Source organism: Strongylocentrotus purpuratus, unplaced genomic scaffold (assembly GCF_000002235.5).
Source record: "Strongylocentrotus purpuratus isolate Spur 01 unplaced genomic scaffold, Spur_5.0 spur5_scaffold_6, whole genome shotgun sequence".
Taxonomy (NCBI): Eukaryota; Metazoa; Echinodermata; class Echinoidea; order Camarodonta; family Strongylocentrotidae; genus Strongylocentrotus; species Strongylocentrotus purpuratus.
The window spans coordinates 53,750,250-53,768,612 of NW_022145612.1; the positions used below are offsets into that span (position 1 = coordinate 53,750,250).

Consider the following 18,363-nt stretch of genomic DNA (forward strand, 5'->3'; position numbering starts at 1 on the left):
GATAGATGTTATTTAGTAAAGATAACCATTTCCATTTTACGGTGGTGTCAGTTTTCAGTTGATTAACCCGATTTTAGGGTCGTCGCCTGTCTTGCTTCTGGCCTTTTAGGCTTTGAATTGTAAAGGCCAAAATGTCTTGAGCGCTTTTCAGGCAAGTTAAGTAACGCTAATTGATCTCCCATTCAAATAAGTTGATGTCATCTTCTTCTCAGTGATATTTCAAGCAAAGGGGATCATCTTTTTGTGGTAGCTTTGCTTTAAAAATCAAAACTTATGTACCTGGATCGTGCTTGACTTCATAAACATTTTGGCTGGTACTTATCTAGTCCATGCTAAAAGACCCAAATAAGTGGATAGACTTTGTCCACTCACTCAAGGCTCGTTCAGATTCAATGGTGTGGTAAACCGCCGCCGCTGCCAAAAAAGTCACAGGTTTTTTACATGCAATGAATGGCAACTGGATGCAACAAAAGGTCCTATGCGTATTCACTTAGCTCTGTGTAATAAGATACAGAAATGTGAAGTATATTACACTTTGAGTCATCATAAAAAACACTGTGGTTTAGAGCAAGGTTTTATGGACCACCATGTGTTAACCTTTTCAATCCTGTAAATATAACCACAATTTACTTACTATATGAACTAACACAAATCTAGACAAAAGGAAATCAATTTTAGTCATGAGTTAAATGATTTTGTACAGAATTACCAGTTAGAGTTGCTACACAACAACACGAATCAGTAAAGATCAAAGATGAAAACATTGAAATTGTGCCAAAATACAAATATCTGGCACAACGATCGATTATCAATAATAAACTTACCTGGCATGATGAGTGTACGTCCATTGTGGCGAGGGCTCAAACGAGAATGTTCTATCTTAGAAAACTGAGCTCTCTACATGTTGATAGACCTATCTTAAGTCTTTTCTACAAATCTATTGTCGCAAGTATTTTTCTTTTTAATTGTGTTGTTTGGTTTGGGGCATGTAGGAAGGACGACTTTAGGAAAATGGAAAGTGTAGTCAAGAGGGCGAGTAAAATAACAGGAAAAAGACGAAACTTGGCAGAAGAATGCAAGGCACGAATCCTCCAAACAGCTAAACAGATTATTGCAAATAAGAATCACAATCTAAATTACTTATATGAATTATTACGGTCAGGAAGGAGAATGCGCTCAGTGAAATGTCGGCCAAGCCAATATGTGGGCTCATATGTTCCATACTCGTTTGTACAACCAAATGGAGTGAGAAGCATGAGTGCCCAAGTATCGGTTTGGTCTGGTTTTCCTTCCTTCCTTCACACTGATGTTCTATCCTTTTCATCATTTTCGTTGTGTAATAATAAGAGAAGCATGAGGGCCCCAAGTATCGGTTTGGTCTGGTTTTCCTTCCTTCCTTCACACTGATGTTCTATCCTTTTCATCATTTTCGATGTGTAATAATAAGAGTACTGCTATGTTGTCCATCTTTTATTTTGATGGTTCTTCTGTGATTACAAACACAACGATATAGTTTTTCATATATATCTTACATATTTTTTACAATGTGTGACTAAAACAAATTTCCATGCATTACTGTGAATTTGGATGAATAAAAAGAATTGAATTGAATTGAATTGAATAGACTTATGTATTGTATTTAATGTGTTGTTATATTCATATCTTTTTATATGTTATCATACTGTGATATGCACTTTCTGCTTTTGATTTTTAATTGGAAATGAAAACGAATGAATGAATTTGTTCAGAATAGAGTTATACCAGGTTTAACTTAGTCCAATTTATTAACTGAGAGTTCTTACACTTTGTATATTTTCATTTCTACAGGAGGATGGTAACCAATTATGATGAAGGAGTAGCGAATATCAAGACCGCAAACTTCATACTACAGTTTAGAGAGGTTAGATTTCTTCCCGCTTCTATCAGATCGACTTTTGAACCAGAATTTTGTGCCGTTCTCTGCTTTTATTTTTCATGTTGTTTGCTTTAAGTTATTGGTATCTATTTTTCCATTAGCAAATACCAAGTCTCTTTTTCGTGTGATATTTGACTTAAAAGTGTAATTTTTAATTTATTTTTGATTGCTTTAATTTGTGTTTTTTAAGGGCAAAATCTGATCAATTTCAATTGATATTTTTCTCTGAATGTTTTGTTTTTAATATATAAAATGTGCTAATACTCTGTGCAATACTGCAATGGTGAGTTTAAAGAATGGTGTAGAAACTGTACCATAAGTGTATTTTGTTTGCATATTGTTGTTTATATACTGTTGTTTGAGCAATTTTCAATTTGAAATCATATTGTAACATCTAGTTGCATGCTGGGATATTCACTTTATGAAAGGACAGTATTATCAAGATACCATTTCCAATTGCTCTTTCGTGACCACACTGAATTTTTCTCTGTCTCCATCAAATGGGTCTTTTGATGTAGGGATAAGAAAGCTTGCTGTAGGGAAGTGAGCTAGAACATAAGATCTGTTTAAAGCCAAAAAGGCATAAGGGATAATGCCCTTATGGTTCTCAACAGATAATGAGATCAAGTTTGATCTTTAATAGCTTTGTTTACTTTGTAGATGTAAATGTAGCAGCAAAGAACAGTGTTAATCTGAACCCATTGTTATTCAAGATGAAATTGATGGAAAATCTGTGTTGTATTAAACTGAAATTGCACTTCATGAGTCAACTGGGGTAGAAGTGTGAAATGTGATTTCAATTGCAATATTCATTGGTGTGATCATTTATGTTGTAAGTAGATTACTTTATGAAACTCCAGAGAAGTGTATGTATTCAAGCACCAGTTAAAATAAGATAAATAGTTGTAATACTGTCTTTTGACACTTGCTTATGATCATCTTTTGACTTTTTGAAGTCAATTATTCTACTTTCAATGCAAGATGAACTTGCCTAAACTCACTGAGATAAAAAATATACATGTATTATCTTTCTTTGCTTTTTGATACACCTTAAAAGGGCAGGGCATAACCCACATTCAATTTCTTGTGAAATCACACACACATTTAGTCTCTCTCTCTCTCTCTCTCTTTCTAGTTTTTGCTTCTCTCTCTCACTCTTTCTCTTTCTCTTTCTCTTTCTCTTTTCTCTTTCTCTTTCTCTTTCTCTTCACTTTCACTGTCACTATTGGGCCACACAAGCATTATTGTGTGTCACAACCCATTCAGTTACAAGGGAAGTAGATCTTGCATTTTGGTTGTGCATCTGAAATAGATGAGTGTGAAATTCAAAGTAAAACATAGGAATATACTATTTGTGAAAATTCAAAGTAAAACATAGGAATATACTATTTGTTAAAATGAAGTGAGCTGATAGACATTCACTGTGATATTTGAAATATGAATTTAATTCAGGGTCACTTAAAAATGCTTATTTTACATTCTCTCTAAATAGTGAAAAGCAAGCTACAATGTTCTATGTAATTTCAATTGCTGTGTACAAAACAGTGTCTCACTATAAAAGTATACTTCCTTACAAGTAGTGTACTATGTAATTATGTAAGAGAACTATTTACAAAAACATGGTAAGAACTTATATTTAACTGATGATTTCACTGCATTGATGGTAACTCGTACAAAATATCATTTCTGCTGCTAAACTTATATTTTGAATATTGTGAAGAAATAATCTGAAATTGTGCACACATTTTTGGGAACAGCTGTGTTAAACAACATGATTTCACATTTGATTCATGCTTTAAGCAACATTTTAGCCTTCTGTTCTTTTGAAACTTCAAATGATTTTAGCTGACTTTATTATGGCGGAATTCTTTTTATGTTTGATGAATCGGTTCACACCGATGAAAGATGTATGAAAGAATATAATTTTGATTATATTTTAGTACAACTATGCAAGTTAAATGGATGATAGAATAACTCTGTATACATGAGAATATTCATAGTGTAGTGCATGTAACCACATGGAAAATAAATTGAAATTACACATTTAAACACTTATTGTATTTTACTGTTTCTTTCATTAAGCTGACTTACAAACGTTGTGGACTTGGTCTTTGATTATTTTCCCTTAAATAAGATCTCACAAATCTTAAAGTTCTCTAGTTCTGCAAAGTGTCATGCTAAAACCGTATCTTGGACCACATAAACCAAAAACACAATCTTGAAGATATCCTAAGCTTGATAATGTACTAATTACATTATAGGGATACATAAAAATGGTAACAAATTTGTATTTTTCCGCATTAAGATTACCCATTGTAGGTGCCTCCTATTTTCCAGAATTTTTGTTTGGTTTTTGTTTGTTGATCCCCTTTCCCATACACACTTTGAAAGACGCTACCCCTGGTCCACTCGTTGCTGCCATTTTTTCTGTTGGAGAATAAGTGGATTGGTCTTGTCTTACACACTGTAGCTACTTTCGATGGACGGACCCTCCTCCTCCTGAGTATTGGGGTAAGAAATATGTACAAGAAGAGTGGTAAAATGGTTTTCAAATATACTATGTAGAACCTGGAACATTGATTCTGTGAAGCGGAATATAATAATAATTCAAAATGATATTTCTGTTCTATTAAGATCATATGCTTGCCCCTCCCCCTTCCCTATTCTGAAGACGGATTGATATGCCCATTTAAAAAAGAGGGGAAGAGGTATATGCAATCATCAGTGTGAAAATAGTTTCTTATTATTTTGCATAAAATTTAATTGCTGAATGATTTATATTTTGTTCGACTTGTAACACTTCTTAACATTTCAGAAATATTTTAGACTGTTGACCATTAATCAATTGGAAAAAAAAAAAAAAAAAAATATTTTATCAGAAACTTTAGGTTTGATTTGTGAGTGGATCAAAAAACGGCATAAAAGTTTTAAATGGTAGGCATACATTTCTAAAAAGAATAAAAGAAAAAGAGAACAATTTATAAGGTTAGTTAATATAACTTATGAAGTTATTTAAAATTCATTGAATATCACACGGCACATATTTTAGTGATTTTGACAGAGATATGAAGCCATATACGGTACATTATTTGAACCAACATAATAATCAGCATCATCATCATCACAGTCATCGTCACCATAATTGTCATGAAGACTATTGTCATCATCATCATCATCATCATCATCATCATCATCATCAACAACAGTTTCTTCATTATCATCATCGAAAGGCAAAGGAATGGACTACCTGAAAGAGCTTTTCGAAGCTTTGAAAGGAGCTGTGTGATTCGTATGGAATTCCTGTTGAGGCAAACATAAAGCAAGCCAGAGATTGTGATAAATTATTTCGTAACTTATAGGCCTACCCTTTTCCTAAGCACTGACATTCTTATACGTACCTAATATTTTCTTACAACAAGTTTCCCATCATATTTCCAAATTTCTTTTTCTTTTGATCTCGCTTTGTAGCAGCGACTCTGCTCCCCCCCCCCCCCCCCTGTGCAGATAATGCAGCTAAAGAATCAACCACGAATTATCCTTCCAATTAAATTGTCATTTTGTCTTTTTTTGGGGGGGGGGGGGATGCTTTTCCTGATAACAGCGAACCGTTTAATGGAATGTGATACGTGAAAGATGAATAATGTGTTTTCGTTATATTAGACTTTGAGGCCAATTTTCTTTTTATTATAATGATAAGATTGCTGCCTTCAATCAAAATTGTGAACAATCTAATTGTACTTGAAAATGCGCGAAGAGTTAGTTGCACACCCCAATAAATTTAAAATTTGAAACAAAAAATTGAAGCAGTATTGGATCAAGGCAATATAGGAAACGCTGCTTCACGGAAGCGGTTTCACAACTCGCGCAAGTTTCTTGAAATCCCGGTTCATCAGAAATATCAGAAACCCATGCCCTAGGTCAGTATTGAATGTTCAATGTACGAATGATTCGGTACTTCGATCGAGCTCGGAATGCTTCTGATTTCTAAAATAGCATAGCCGCATATCTACCATAAGGTAGTTCACAATCATTCGTAATCATAAAAGTGGACCAGGTTTAACCAAGTTAAACCTCGCCCGATCTCTTTTTTGGGGTCAAAATCAGTGGTAAAACTTACTTATTACAGATAACCAAAATAATGTCAGGCTCATATTCTATAGGAGTTACTGTAGTTATGTAATTGAATAAATAAATGCATTGAATGCTGTCATATAATGAAATGAAAGGAAAGAATCACGCCGGCATATTTTGTTAGTGCATTTAATGACAGAATAATAGTATTTTTTGTCGTACAAGTTTGACACTTGATACTCTATAAGTCAGTCGATTTAATCTACCCCCTTGTGAGGCTTAAACCTTGCCTAAATCAGTAAGCCGTTCAGTGGCGTACGCAGGATTTTTTCAAGGGGGTGGGGGGTTTTAAGATCAGGCCAAAAATTTCGCAACGACTCAGCCAGCCGCTGAATAAGCGGGGAGGGGGGGGGGGGGGGGTTAAGAGAAGAGGACACTTTTTTTTGTTTGGTCTCGAAATTTGAAAATTTGACATTTTGTTCCGTTGGGGGGGGGGGGATTAAGTCACCTTTTATTAGGTCAGCCATTGGCATAATTTTTTATTTTTTTTATTAAAAAAAAAAAAAATCAAAAGGGGGGGGGGGTTCCAAAAGAACATACACAAAACAAACACCTTAAAAAAAAACTCTAGGGGGAGGTTTAACCCCCCATCCTCCCCCCTGCGTACGCGCCTGAAGCCGTTATAATTAGCTAGTATACTTACCAGGATCAACATCTGGGGTAACGTTGTTGCTAGGGTCGTTGCTAGGGCACGGCGGCAACCCCTGACACGGACGCCACTCGTAGGTCAAACCCTCACAGTTCCATGAGCCTTGGGTGATGTTGTTGCCATCGTAACAGGATCGCGATCTCATCTGGAAGGCTAATGACCCACAGGTAGAAGAGCAGGGCAGCCAGTCGGTCCAGTCACCCCATGTACCTGTCTCTGCAACAATTTAGTAAGGTTTTGTTTGACTTATTACAATTCGTACTGCTTTTTGCCAATGATTTTCTTTGCATGCTCACCTTTAAGTTTGTATTTTTAGTATTTTTTTTGTAGAAGCACTACAGTCAAGGAGATACTAGGCTTATTATGATGATTACTAATAAGATCAACCGCTAAGAACGTGGTTCTGACCCCAAAATACTACGATGTTATTTTGAGAATGGTGAGTTCTTATCTTTTAACTATCTTTTTCTTCTGAACATCTCATGCAGAGGCGGTTCTCCCGGGGGGGCAGGGGGGGCACAGTGCCCCCCCACTTTTTCAGATACCCCAAAAGTGCCCCTTTTTACATAGGAAAAGTGCCCCTTTTATTTTGTAAGAAGTGCCCCTTTTACATAGGAAAAGTGCCCCTTTTACTTTGACAAGTGCCCCTATTACTTAATAAAAGTGCCCCTTTTCACCTCTGACGAGTGCCCTTTTTATTTTTGACACGTGCCCCTTTTCCTTTGACATGTTCCCATTTTCCTTTGCAATAAGTGTCCATTTTCCATTTTCATCAATCTTGAAATTATCTTTAATAAGTGCCCTTTTTAATCTCTAGTAAGTGCCTCTTTTCAGGTACGAGAATTGCCCCTTTTCACTTTTGATAAGTGCCCCCTTCACCTCTGATAATTGCCCTATTCAAATCTGAGAGGTGCTCCTTTTACTTTGACAACTGCCCCTTTTTTCCTTTGTAAGAAGTGCCCCTTCTCCTTTTAATAACTACCCCTTTTTTAAACTCGGATGAGCACACCTTTAATTTTAACATGTGCCCCTTTTATTTTCTAATAAGTGCCCCTTTTCCTTATGATAAGTGCCCCCATTAAAAAGAAAAAGCTCCCTCCCCTTCTCATAACGGCCCTTTTTTTAAATGTGAACGGTGCCCCCTTTTCATTCAACAAATGCACATTTTCCTTTATTATTAGTGCCCCTTTTACATTTTCATACGTGCCCCTTTTCATATCTGGTCAGTGCCTCTTTTCACCTCTGATAATTCCCTTTTTAATAATGATACGTGCCCCTTTTCCTTTCTAATAAGGGATCTGTCCCCTTTTCACCTCTTATAAATGCCCCTATAAAAATCTGATGGGTGCCCTTTTTCCGTCAACAAATGCCTATTTCCCATTTTCGTAAACGCCTCTTTTTCTTCAGGTGAGTCCCTCTTTTCAGGTGAAAAAATGCCTCATGTTCACCTCTTATAATTATCCTTTGTACTTTGACACGTGCTCCTTTTCTTTTCTAATAAGTGTCTTATCCCTTTCGATAATTGTCCCCTTTTCATGAAATCATTAAACATGCCCCTTATTTAAAGCGAGTAAGAGCAATTTCCCCCAAAGTTCGCTCGCTGCGCTCGCTCGCATTTAAAGATGATATAATTATGTTAGTTATCAAAGGTCTTTTCAGTCTTCCGTTATGAGAATGTGCTTATAACCCCATTACGATTGGCTTTTTTCCTCTTTATAAGATGTAATTTTTCGCACTGCGACCTCGCAGATCTTTAAAATTTTTCTCGCTCGCTTCGCTCGCTCGTAAATGCATATTCAGCCATCCCACCCAACTGTAAAGTATGATGCTTAAGCGATATCTTGTATGATGTATGAAGAGAAACAAATATTGAAATAATCCCTGATAATGTAATCACAATGCAGGGGTATGTACCAATGTCTAAAAAATTGTATATTTTCGCTTTGAGATTTCCCACTGTAGGTGCCCTTTTTTCTTCAGAAAGTGCCCTTTTTTGTTGGTGCCCCCCCACTTTGGAAGTCGCTCGTCCGCCCCTGATCTCATGTATACATGAATTTCAAATACTATATTCCCCACCTTCATACAACCTTTGTTTTGTTTGTATGTTTTTAGTTTTCTAGGTTTTTTTGTATGTGTTTATTGACTTTATTATTATTTCCCACATCTGTTACCAATAACTGATTCTGATGGTGCAGTAGTTGCATTTTTTCAGACATTCTAGCATGTTCTTTTATGGTAATGGTTGCAATATAATTGAAAATCCCATGCCCTTTCATATGTCGTCCTGGCTCTCCAAATAATAATTCTTATTCTGTACCTATGCACGATTGCGTGTTACAATCCTGTTCCTCTATCAGCTGATTCCTGGCAATGGTACTCTTCAGGTACAGGCAGGTTTGCGGTTCGAGTCTCTCCTCACAGACGGCATGACGTGACTGAGTGCCGCCCCCACATGGTCGTGTGCACTCACCCCACTCGCCCCATGTTAATTCATCAACATCTGCTACAGACATGCACGACACTCTGCAACTCATTCCTGAAGAAAGAAAAGAAAGAAAAGAAAGAAGAAATGAAAGAGGGAAATGAAGAACAAAATGTTTGAATATGCAGTATTGAGTTGTCAAGTTTAAAAGTAAATGTAAAGTAAGAGAGATAAAAAGGCAAGTGATATTTCATTATGATGAGGGTAATGATATCCAGTCGTACCCGTGAGAACATATTAACATAACATAATATAAAAATACAAAAATTGAAAATAAGGGAACTACTTTCAAGCTAGCAGTTGACGAAAATGTAAATATTTACGCGCGTACAATCAAATTTGCACCTTTGAATATTTAACGCCGAAAATGGCGCCAAGTGAATGCTGTGACTCCTCATCATCCTAACAGGAGAATAGTGAAACTATATCTTTACGTGCACAGAACACAGTATTCGTTCTATCAAGACTATCAACTACACAGTAACATCAAAACATTAATAATTAGTATTACATTATATCGAAAAATTAACTCAAAGGCAATTTCACTACCCTGTTGTATATTCCTTAGAAATCATGTTCAGATTAAGTAATACATCACTATGATGTTCGCACAATTCAATAGGTAACAGGGCTATGGAAATCGTCTTAAGTAGTTGAGATCATGTTGTTAATTAAAATATTAAAAATCTTAGTATATTCCGAGTTACTGAGCTCAAAACAAAGCTAAAACTAACCTGCTAGTAGCAGGAAAACCAACGAACATTTCAGCTTCATCCTGCAGTTAATGATCTGACGAACTGTTTGTGGCAAAGTTTCCACAAGAAATGAGGGTTTCAAACAGAAGTCTAGATTATTCCATGTTATTCTCTACTCCACTTTCACTTTCTTTCCGGGGTATAAGGTGAAGAAGGAAATTCCGGTATAGCACCAACAGAGTTTGGTGAAAACCGGGGAAATTCCCATTACAGAATCATCAACACCAATCGTGTTTTTGTGTGTGGTGCTGGGGAAAAATCATGGGCATAACAATACGATTTTGCCATGAAGGTGAGGGGGGGGGGGGCTGACAATTCTTGCCTGAATATCAACTTTCCAGTTTCTAAATATTTTATGAGCTGGCCAAGCGATAAAACTCATCCACATCATTATCACATTTGATAAATACAAATATAGAAATAGCCCGTCTCGCTGTCCAAAAATTACGTGACATTTACCTCAATATTGGTAATTTGTACTTTTCTAGGAGTAGCAGTCCCTCCTCTCCACCTCGATAGTCCGTCAAGAAAATTGGAAGCTTTCTCTCATTAATAATAATTGTTATGCTTTTCTTATTATCTTTTTCAGTTTGAGTACTGAAGTGTGTGACACTATAGTATGTGCTCGTTGAACTAAATGGCAGAGTTTCAAGTAATATTGGAAAACTGATTACAGTCTTTGTTCTTCCAAAATATACAGCGTCAGCGGTAATTAATGTCAATAGATTGTTTCAGACATTTTAATTCTGACATTGTATTATGCAGCGTTTGGTGGTTTTACAAGAGTCAGGATTTATTTTTAATTGACAAAGGATTTGTCCATTGGTACAACATTTATTTGTTGCCTTAGGCTCGAATGCAGGAGATTTTCGTCACTTCAATCGAAAACACAATTGCAACTTACTTCGAAAAATCAACTCATGGGCAATTTCAACCCTCTTGTATATTCAATAGAAATCTTCTTAGAATTACGTACTTCGGATTACGTAATATATTATTGTCATATTTGCACGTTTCAATATGTGACGCACAAGGCTATTGAAATTGACTCGTTTGAATTTGCGAAAGTAGTTGCAATCGTGCTTGAAAAAATAATTCAGTATTTTCTACCAATTTATATATTATTAACACTGTGATTGCAATTACATTGGATATTCTAAATGCTATAATGCGAATGCTTTTAAAAACAGATTACATACAATTCCTTGCTCAGATCAGAGAAACTGTAACTATGTCTCTGTTCTAATGATAAATCTGTAGCCATTATAATGTGCATCCGGTCCAGGGGTGTCAGTCAAGGGAGGATGGGGCATGCCACTCCATTCAACAACAAAATGGGGGCAAAAGATGCAAAATTTCGGCTCGGTGTAAAAATGTCAGAGGTAAAAATGTCAGAGGAAAAAATGTCAGAGGTAAAAATGTCAGAGGAAAAAATGTCAGAGGTAAAAATGTCAGAGGTAAAAATGTCAGAGGTAAAAATGTCAGAGGTAAAAATGTCAGAGGAAAAAATGTCAGAGGTAAAAATGTCAGAGGTAAAAATGCCAGAGGAAAAAATGTCAGAGGTAAAAAATTTCATTAATTTCAGCGCTGCTTTATTTTCTTCTTTCTGTAACTTTTATAATTATCTTTCTGCCCGAAATTGGGACCTTTTGCCCGATTATTGCCGGGGGGGGGTGCATCCTTCGTAGTGACCCGGCTGCCTCCCCCTCATATGCCTTTGTCTAGGCAAGTGATACTGGTACACTGAGCAAACTTCTGGGAAAAAAGAATGTCTAAAATCGAGTAGTTTGGCAATGAATAATTATAGGCCGAGTTGTGGCTCGATGGTGTAATCATTAAATAAAAAGAAAAGTCATCACAGCCCCCCTCCCCCCCCAAAAAAAAGAAAGAAGATAAGATATCACGCTGTGAGTCCTCCGCCACCCCCGCCACCCCTCCGCCCCCCGTCCGCCCCCACTTCACCATCCCTTCTGAAGATTGATGGACATTTTAAAATGTGGCAATGACTACTATAAAATGTAATTTCCTACAAATGCATATTTCCAACAATTTCACTTTTTGTGGGCTTGATACTTTGATACCTTGATACAAAGCAGAAAGCCGCCCATGTATCAAATGCTAACCGCACCATCACATTCCAGAGAAGCGTGCGCTTTGCAAAGAGTGACTATTGCGGTATAAATAGTCTGGGAGAACATCGATAAGCAGCTTGATACTCTGATACAAAGCAGAAAGCCGCCAATGTTACATCAAATACTAACCGCACCATCACATTCCAGATAAGACTAGTGCGCGCTCTGTAGAGGTTCTGTTTAAGCTACATCGTTCTATAATTATTTGCTGTGAGAGATCAAACTCTGAAATTGACAAATATTTATTCATGAGTAACATATCAGAAACATAGTTTTACTGTACACATTTATAGCATCATGATCAAGGGCGTCAATCCGAGTTAGAGCATGGGGGAGGGGGGGGGGGACAGAATAAACATGTCACATTAACAGTTACTTTGACAAGTATACCACGTTATGTTGCTACACACACACTCTCTCTCTCTATTATTCTGTTTCACGGCATGTAATTTCATTGGTGACCGGTTCATTCATTGCCTTTTTTATATTTGACGTTTCATTACATTTTTAGAGAAAGAAGACGATTCGTTGTATACCGTTCTCGACTCTTAATCCTTGTTTGAATTCAGTTCCTCCCCCCCCCCCCCCCCACCCTCCCGCGCGGAAGCTTTGACGTTACATTAAATTATCAAAGAACTTCTTTCTGGGCGGAGGGGGGGGGGGGGGCGGGGGGACGTGTCCCCCCCCCCCCCCCCCCCCCAGGATTGACGCCCCTGATCATGATACTGCTTGTATACATGATAATATTGTTTAAAGGATATTTGGTGCAGGATTTATACGAGGTGTGCTGGCATACACTGTATACGACAGTTTCCAGCAGGTACATATTCGTACAAGTCTACACATTAAACACAATGCATCATGAATTTGGCAGAACAAAAACAGTTGAAATTGAGATACTTATACTGTATTTCTCCCACGTTTCTTAATCACAAACATGATTTTTTTTTTAAAATATAAAGTTACGCAGTGTTATGGTCGAAACTCGAAAGCACATGACAAAATACCTAGGTAGATATGTCTCAACGTTTACCACTTGTAGGCCTACTATCTGACATTCTTCAAGCGAAGCTTTGATATTGTTTGTTAAACTTTTGTAATAAAGTATCGATGAGGGGGACAAAGCATCCGAGTCTTTTTATTAATGTTTTCTTGTCATAACAGTCTTTGCTGGGATGGACATGAAGATGGGTCTAATTACTAAATTTGTGGAATTTCTGTGCAATCTTTATAACTGATTCCCTGTTGTATCTCATTCAATCTTAATATTCTATGTACTTAGGCCTACTTCCTCAAAACCAAATAAACATTAAAACATCAACCAATTTAAAATATCGAAAAATGATAGAAATTAATATATGCAAACCATCACAAAATACAAGTTTCAATTTTCCACATTGTATTATCCTCAGGACATGTACGAAGTACACTACACAGACATTTATAAAATATAATAGACTAGCCCAGTAGCTTACATCTTGACATTTTGTGTGATAAAGTGCCGAGATATTATGATGGCACCAATTTTTCCCCTACATTTTTTTTGTTCCTTCCTTTTTTTTTGTATCTCTGACATTTTTACCTTTGACATTTTTTCCTCTGACATTTTTACCTCTGACATTTTTACCTCTGACATTTTTACATCTGACATTTTTTCCTCTGACATTTTTACCTCTGACATTTTTTACCTCTGACATTTTTACCTCTGACATTTTTACCTCTGACATTTTTACCTCTGACATTTTTACCTCTGACATTTTTTCCTCTGACATTTTTTCCTCTGACATTTTTACCTCTGATATTTTTTCCTCTGACATTTTTACCTGGCACCGATAGCACCAAAATTTCGAGCTATAGATGTCGGAAAATCTTCAAAGCTGAATACCTATTGTGTTTGTATGTTCGTTCATGTACTTCTCTGAAAAAAATGCGACTAATGATGGTTGTATAAACCTATATTAATATTCAACTCTGAACTTCAAAACGAAAGAGGAACTAAAAAGGGTCCATGTTAAAAGTGTGGTATGGGGTAAATAGATCTTTTTTTAATGAATTGATACTCAGAAGTATATTGCGGAGTGCTAGCAGTGTTTATATTTACGTTCATGATGGGCGGTGATTCAATATGTACAGACGAGAATCAATTAACAAATCATATCGCCTGTATCACGAAATAAGTGATGGTTTCTATTGCTGAAGGAAATGTGATTTGGTCAAGCTGTAATATCCCGTACTATTATTTTTCTGATTGATATACGTTACTTCTTCAAAACTCAATCACACAAACACACGCACACATTTTGAATATTACGTTCTTTTATTACAATAGATTTATGTACAATAAGAAAACATAGCATATTTTGAAGGAAAAAAACCTCTAGATCAAATCATCTTGCTCCCTAAAATATCACGAATACTCTATTTCGTTTATTTCGCGATTCTGCACTGAGCTTGCATGGAAAGAAATTGATTCTGTAACAAATGTTGTGGATGGAAAAACGTGCAGTGGCCCCTGAATGGAGCGATCCATAATATTATTCTTATCTAGCCTGAAATGCTTGGAGTATGTTGAGTAATTGATTCTGCCAAATAATGCGGGGATATAGTTCTATATTGAGACGAAGGTTAAAATGATTATCATGTATTCAACTCTGAAGCTTTCAGGTAATCAGCCAGAGAAACTGGTTCACTGCTGATCGGTAATTCAAATAGGAGTAGCGAATATGAGACAGGAGACATTTGCCTCCCTCCTATAATGTATCGTTAATGTATAGCTTTTAGACAAAAAGACTTATGTGGCTCCTCCTAACACAATCCTTTTTTAAAAGTAATAATTACTTTGATATCATAGCTGCATTTGTAAATCTTTTGCATTATTATATTTCACGTGGTATAGAAGTAATACCTTACACTTAATTTAAAAAACAATAAAGTATATATAAGTAAAGGGTGGTATACATTTTTTCTTTAGCAGATGCTTCTGCATTTTTTGACAAATCAAATACAAAATATTCAAATAACAAAAATAGTATATAATATAATTGATTTACTTAAAATGTGCAATTGAAATATACCAAAAGCACACGTATATATATACGATTGAAAACTTGAAAGTATTTAGGTAAATCAAACAATTCAGATAAATGCAGAGGCCAACTATAGGCATGACATGAAAAATCTTCCTAATTTTATCGACCATGATTAATAATCCTGATTTCACGAGTTTATTTCAACACGATAAACAATTCTATTGGTTCGTGAACTAATAAATATTGTATTGATTTTGTATCGAATTTGCCTCTGTCGAATATTAATAATGATAAAAATAGTAATAATAATAATATTAATAATAATAATAATGATAGCAGTGAAAAAAATGATAATAACAACACCCATCACGTAAGTATCAAACAAAAGACAACCACCCCTTTACCTGTTCGCCAAGATAAGGCAGGAACTAATGGACTGGACAAGAGGTGTTGCATACTTTGGAGGATGGCAAACCTTCCTCTGTGAAGTCATGGACAACAGAATCTTGTAAGTCAAAGGTAAACAAAGTCGATTTTAATAATTATGTAAATTATATTCGATTTAAGCGTTATCTTTGTATCTGGTTCCTATGGCACACGAAAGCACGATGAATGTGTCGCATAGACTATTAACAAAACTCAAGAAGATGCTATAATCAAACCAGTGATGGAAAATGATTAGTATGATGATGTAATGCGTCATGATAATGCACTCTGATTGTGTTGGAAATTCTCATAAAAAACTAATGAAGATGCTAGATCCCAACCAGTGATGGAAAATAATCAGTAGTATGATGGAATACGTCATGATATTATTCCTACTGTGCTTACATGCTAAGATGAACGAACATTTCACAGCTGTGGTGTGAATGAGCCCTGAAGCGTGATCACTCCCTCCTATACCCCGCTTTTTCAAATGGCATTCCCACGGATTATACAATCCATCATTACCCGAGCGGCTTAATGAAGCCACTCATTAATCCAAAATCTGATTTATATGCTAATTGACCTTTATGCTCTAACGAGAATCCTCCTTAATTGGGAAGCCCTAGTGTATTAGGTGTGATCTAGTGGGTCATTTATTACGAACGATGCACGCAATCACACATATTACAATGCCCCTGTCACATGTTTACGAAAACGATGACTATAACAGAAGGCATACTATTGTGTGTGGCTGGAGATATCAACTTGGGTAAACATGAAACATTTTGTAGTAACTATGCATAAATGTATTTGAATGTGCTCAAAAACATACTGATTGCTGGAAACATTCATCTAAAACTATCATTACTGAAGAAAAAACTTTGCTTCATTTAAATTTATTCTGGTTTTAGCATGTTTAGTAAGTTTTGCAAACCTTTAAGTCAAACTATAATTGCGTTTTGAAAACCCTTATATCAAAGCTATGTCGTTATTGGGTGAGTGTGACAAGACCCGTTTTTTTTATTCGGATAGCTTGATGGATTCTGTAATCTTGGCAGCGATCGCCAATCTAGTTGCATGCATGCGTGCAACGTCTATCTACATCAAGGATATAACATTCTAGCAAAAAACAGATCCCGCATATGTCATGATTATCATTTTGTGACGTACAACGTTCACGTTAAACATCATCAATAGCATGGATGAATGAGAAACACAAGAACCAATAACGATAATGAAAGCGTCGATATATCAATCAAGTTTCAAGTTTCAAGGAATCTGAAATTGATGTTTAAAAAAATTTGATACTTTTTAAATTAATTTTCTTCCTCTTGCTGACGTGGGAGCGATTATATCTGTTAAAACTGCACCCCTTTTAATCTAACCGTATAATGGTATCTTGGTAGATGTTACCGTAGTTTTCGAGGAGATGACATGAATACGAATCCCCTGGAGTGTATAATGTTTCAAGCGACAACATTCCAGTCTTCTTTATTTCACGGATGCTTATTCGAACGGCTACGATTCCAGAATTCCTGCAATTCTCGAATGATACTGTTTTACTGTTTTCCGTTTGTATTTTTTTTTCGAAAAGGTCAATAATCAGGGATAATGTGGAAACATTAGAGAGTGTGCATGTGATGGAAATGTTCTTCACCGCTGGTAATAAGAAACGTTATGCTTAAGACAAATTTTATTATTTCACGGATGTTTATTGGAATCCTAGACTATGTGATGGATATACGATTCTCGAGTTTTCTGCAGATTCTTGAATGATCCTGTTTATTGTGTGTGGTTTGCCCTTTTTGGCGGTCAATAATGTGGGAACATTCGAGAGTGTGATTGAAATGATCTCCACAATACAATACAATAAGAAACTTTAAATCTTTGTTATTATTATGTTTATGATAAAGCTACGATTCCTTTTTTTGATTCCGTAAGGTAAATAATGTGTACTAATTCGAAAGAGTGTGATTGAAGTAAGAAACGTTAAATCCGAGATCAACTTTAAACGGTAGCATATTATTATGAGAACGGACGAAACGTTAATAACAACATCCAAATGTATGCTACATTGCTACAAAGGCAAAAGATATATTATTCCATCACAAAAGTAAGTCTATCTTGTCTTCGATATTTTTAGAAAATATTATAAATGGTGCTATTTTTCTTATCAGTGTTATCAATAATATCAACAGATTGCATTTTGTTTGATTAATCCATGAGTGAATACATGAAATATTTCACAGTGAGTTCTCATACTGTTAAAAAGAATCGCCAACATAATGACCAGATTTCGCAAAAAATCGTAATAACTTATGATTAGAAAATTAATGTTAATATCTAGACCATGTTAATATCCGGAATATTGATTTCGAAATTGCATGATTGATAAACATCCACTATAAAAAGCTTTGTCTATTAGTCAGTGGCGCTTGGCCTGTCCGAATAGAAGGTCACGTGATTATGACATCTACTGTAATTAACAACATTATTTAATATACACACTGAACACAATTTTGAAAAATTATAATTATTCAGAAATATATGGTTTCATGCTCTAATTGGGCAGCTAAATATCAGATTGATCAAGGAGATTCGAATATAAGCGCCATGGATTTTCATTGCTAAAATCCATTTTCAAGGCAGCCGGAAGACGCACTTTTAAAGCTGCTTTTGTTTCTACCGGTTCCTGCCGATTAATTAAGGTTATCCCATGCTTATAAAAGTACAATCAACTCATTATAATAATACAATAGGCCTACCTTCATTGTTTAGGTTTGTAAATTGATTTTAATTGATACTTTTCTTGCTTGTACACTATTTCAAGAGAATGAAAACAAT

General features: G+C 35.7%; 2 protein-coding genes across 3 annotated transcripts in view; one reads left to right on the forward strand and one right to left on the reverse strand.

Moving 5' to 3' along the window:
* LOC100891078 (ubiquitin carboxyl-terminal hydrolase 19) overlaps nt 1–3,964 on the forward strand; it is a 27,856-nt gene extending 23,892 nt beyond the window's left edge. For both annotated transcript variants that reach the window (XM_031000366.1, XM_031000365.1), the window contains exon 26: nt 1,828–3,964. The gene's annotated coding sequence lies outside the window, so the exon portion shown is untranslated. The remainder of the gene's footprint in view (nt 1–1,827) is intronic.
* LOC593393 (semaphorin-5B) lies at nt 3,091–10,021 on the reverse strand. Its single transcript, XM_031000367.1, has 5 exons — nt 9,912–10,021; nt 9,013–9,231; nt 6,690–6,911; nt 5,163–5,215; nt 3,091–4,414 (listed from the first exon to the last, which is right to left on the reverse strand). Exons 1-5 carry the CDS (start codon nt 9,949–9,951, stop codon nt 4,373–4,375), a joined length of 576 nt encoding a protein of 191 aa, XP_030856227.1. The 5' UTR covers nt 9,952–10,021; the 3' UTR covers nt 3,091–4,372.
* Nucleotides 10,022–18,363: the final 8,342 nt, after the last annotated feature.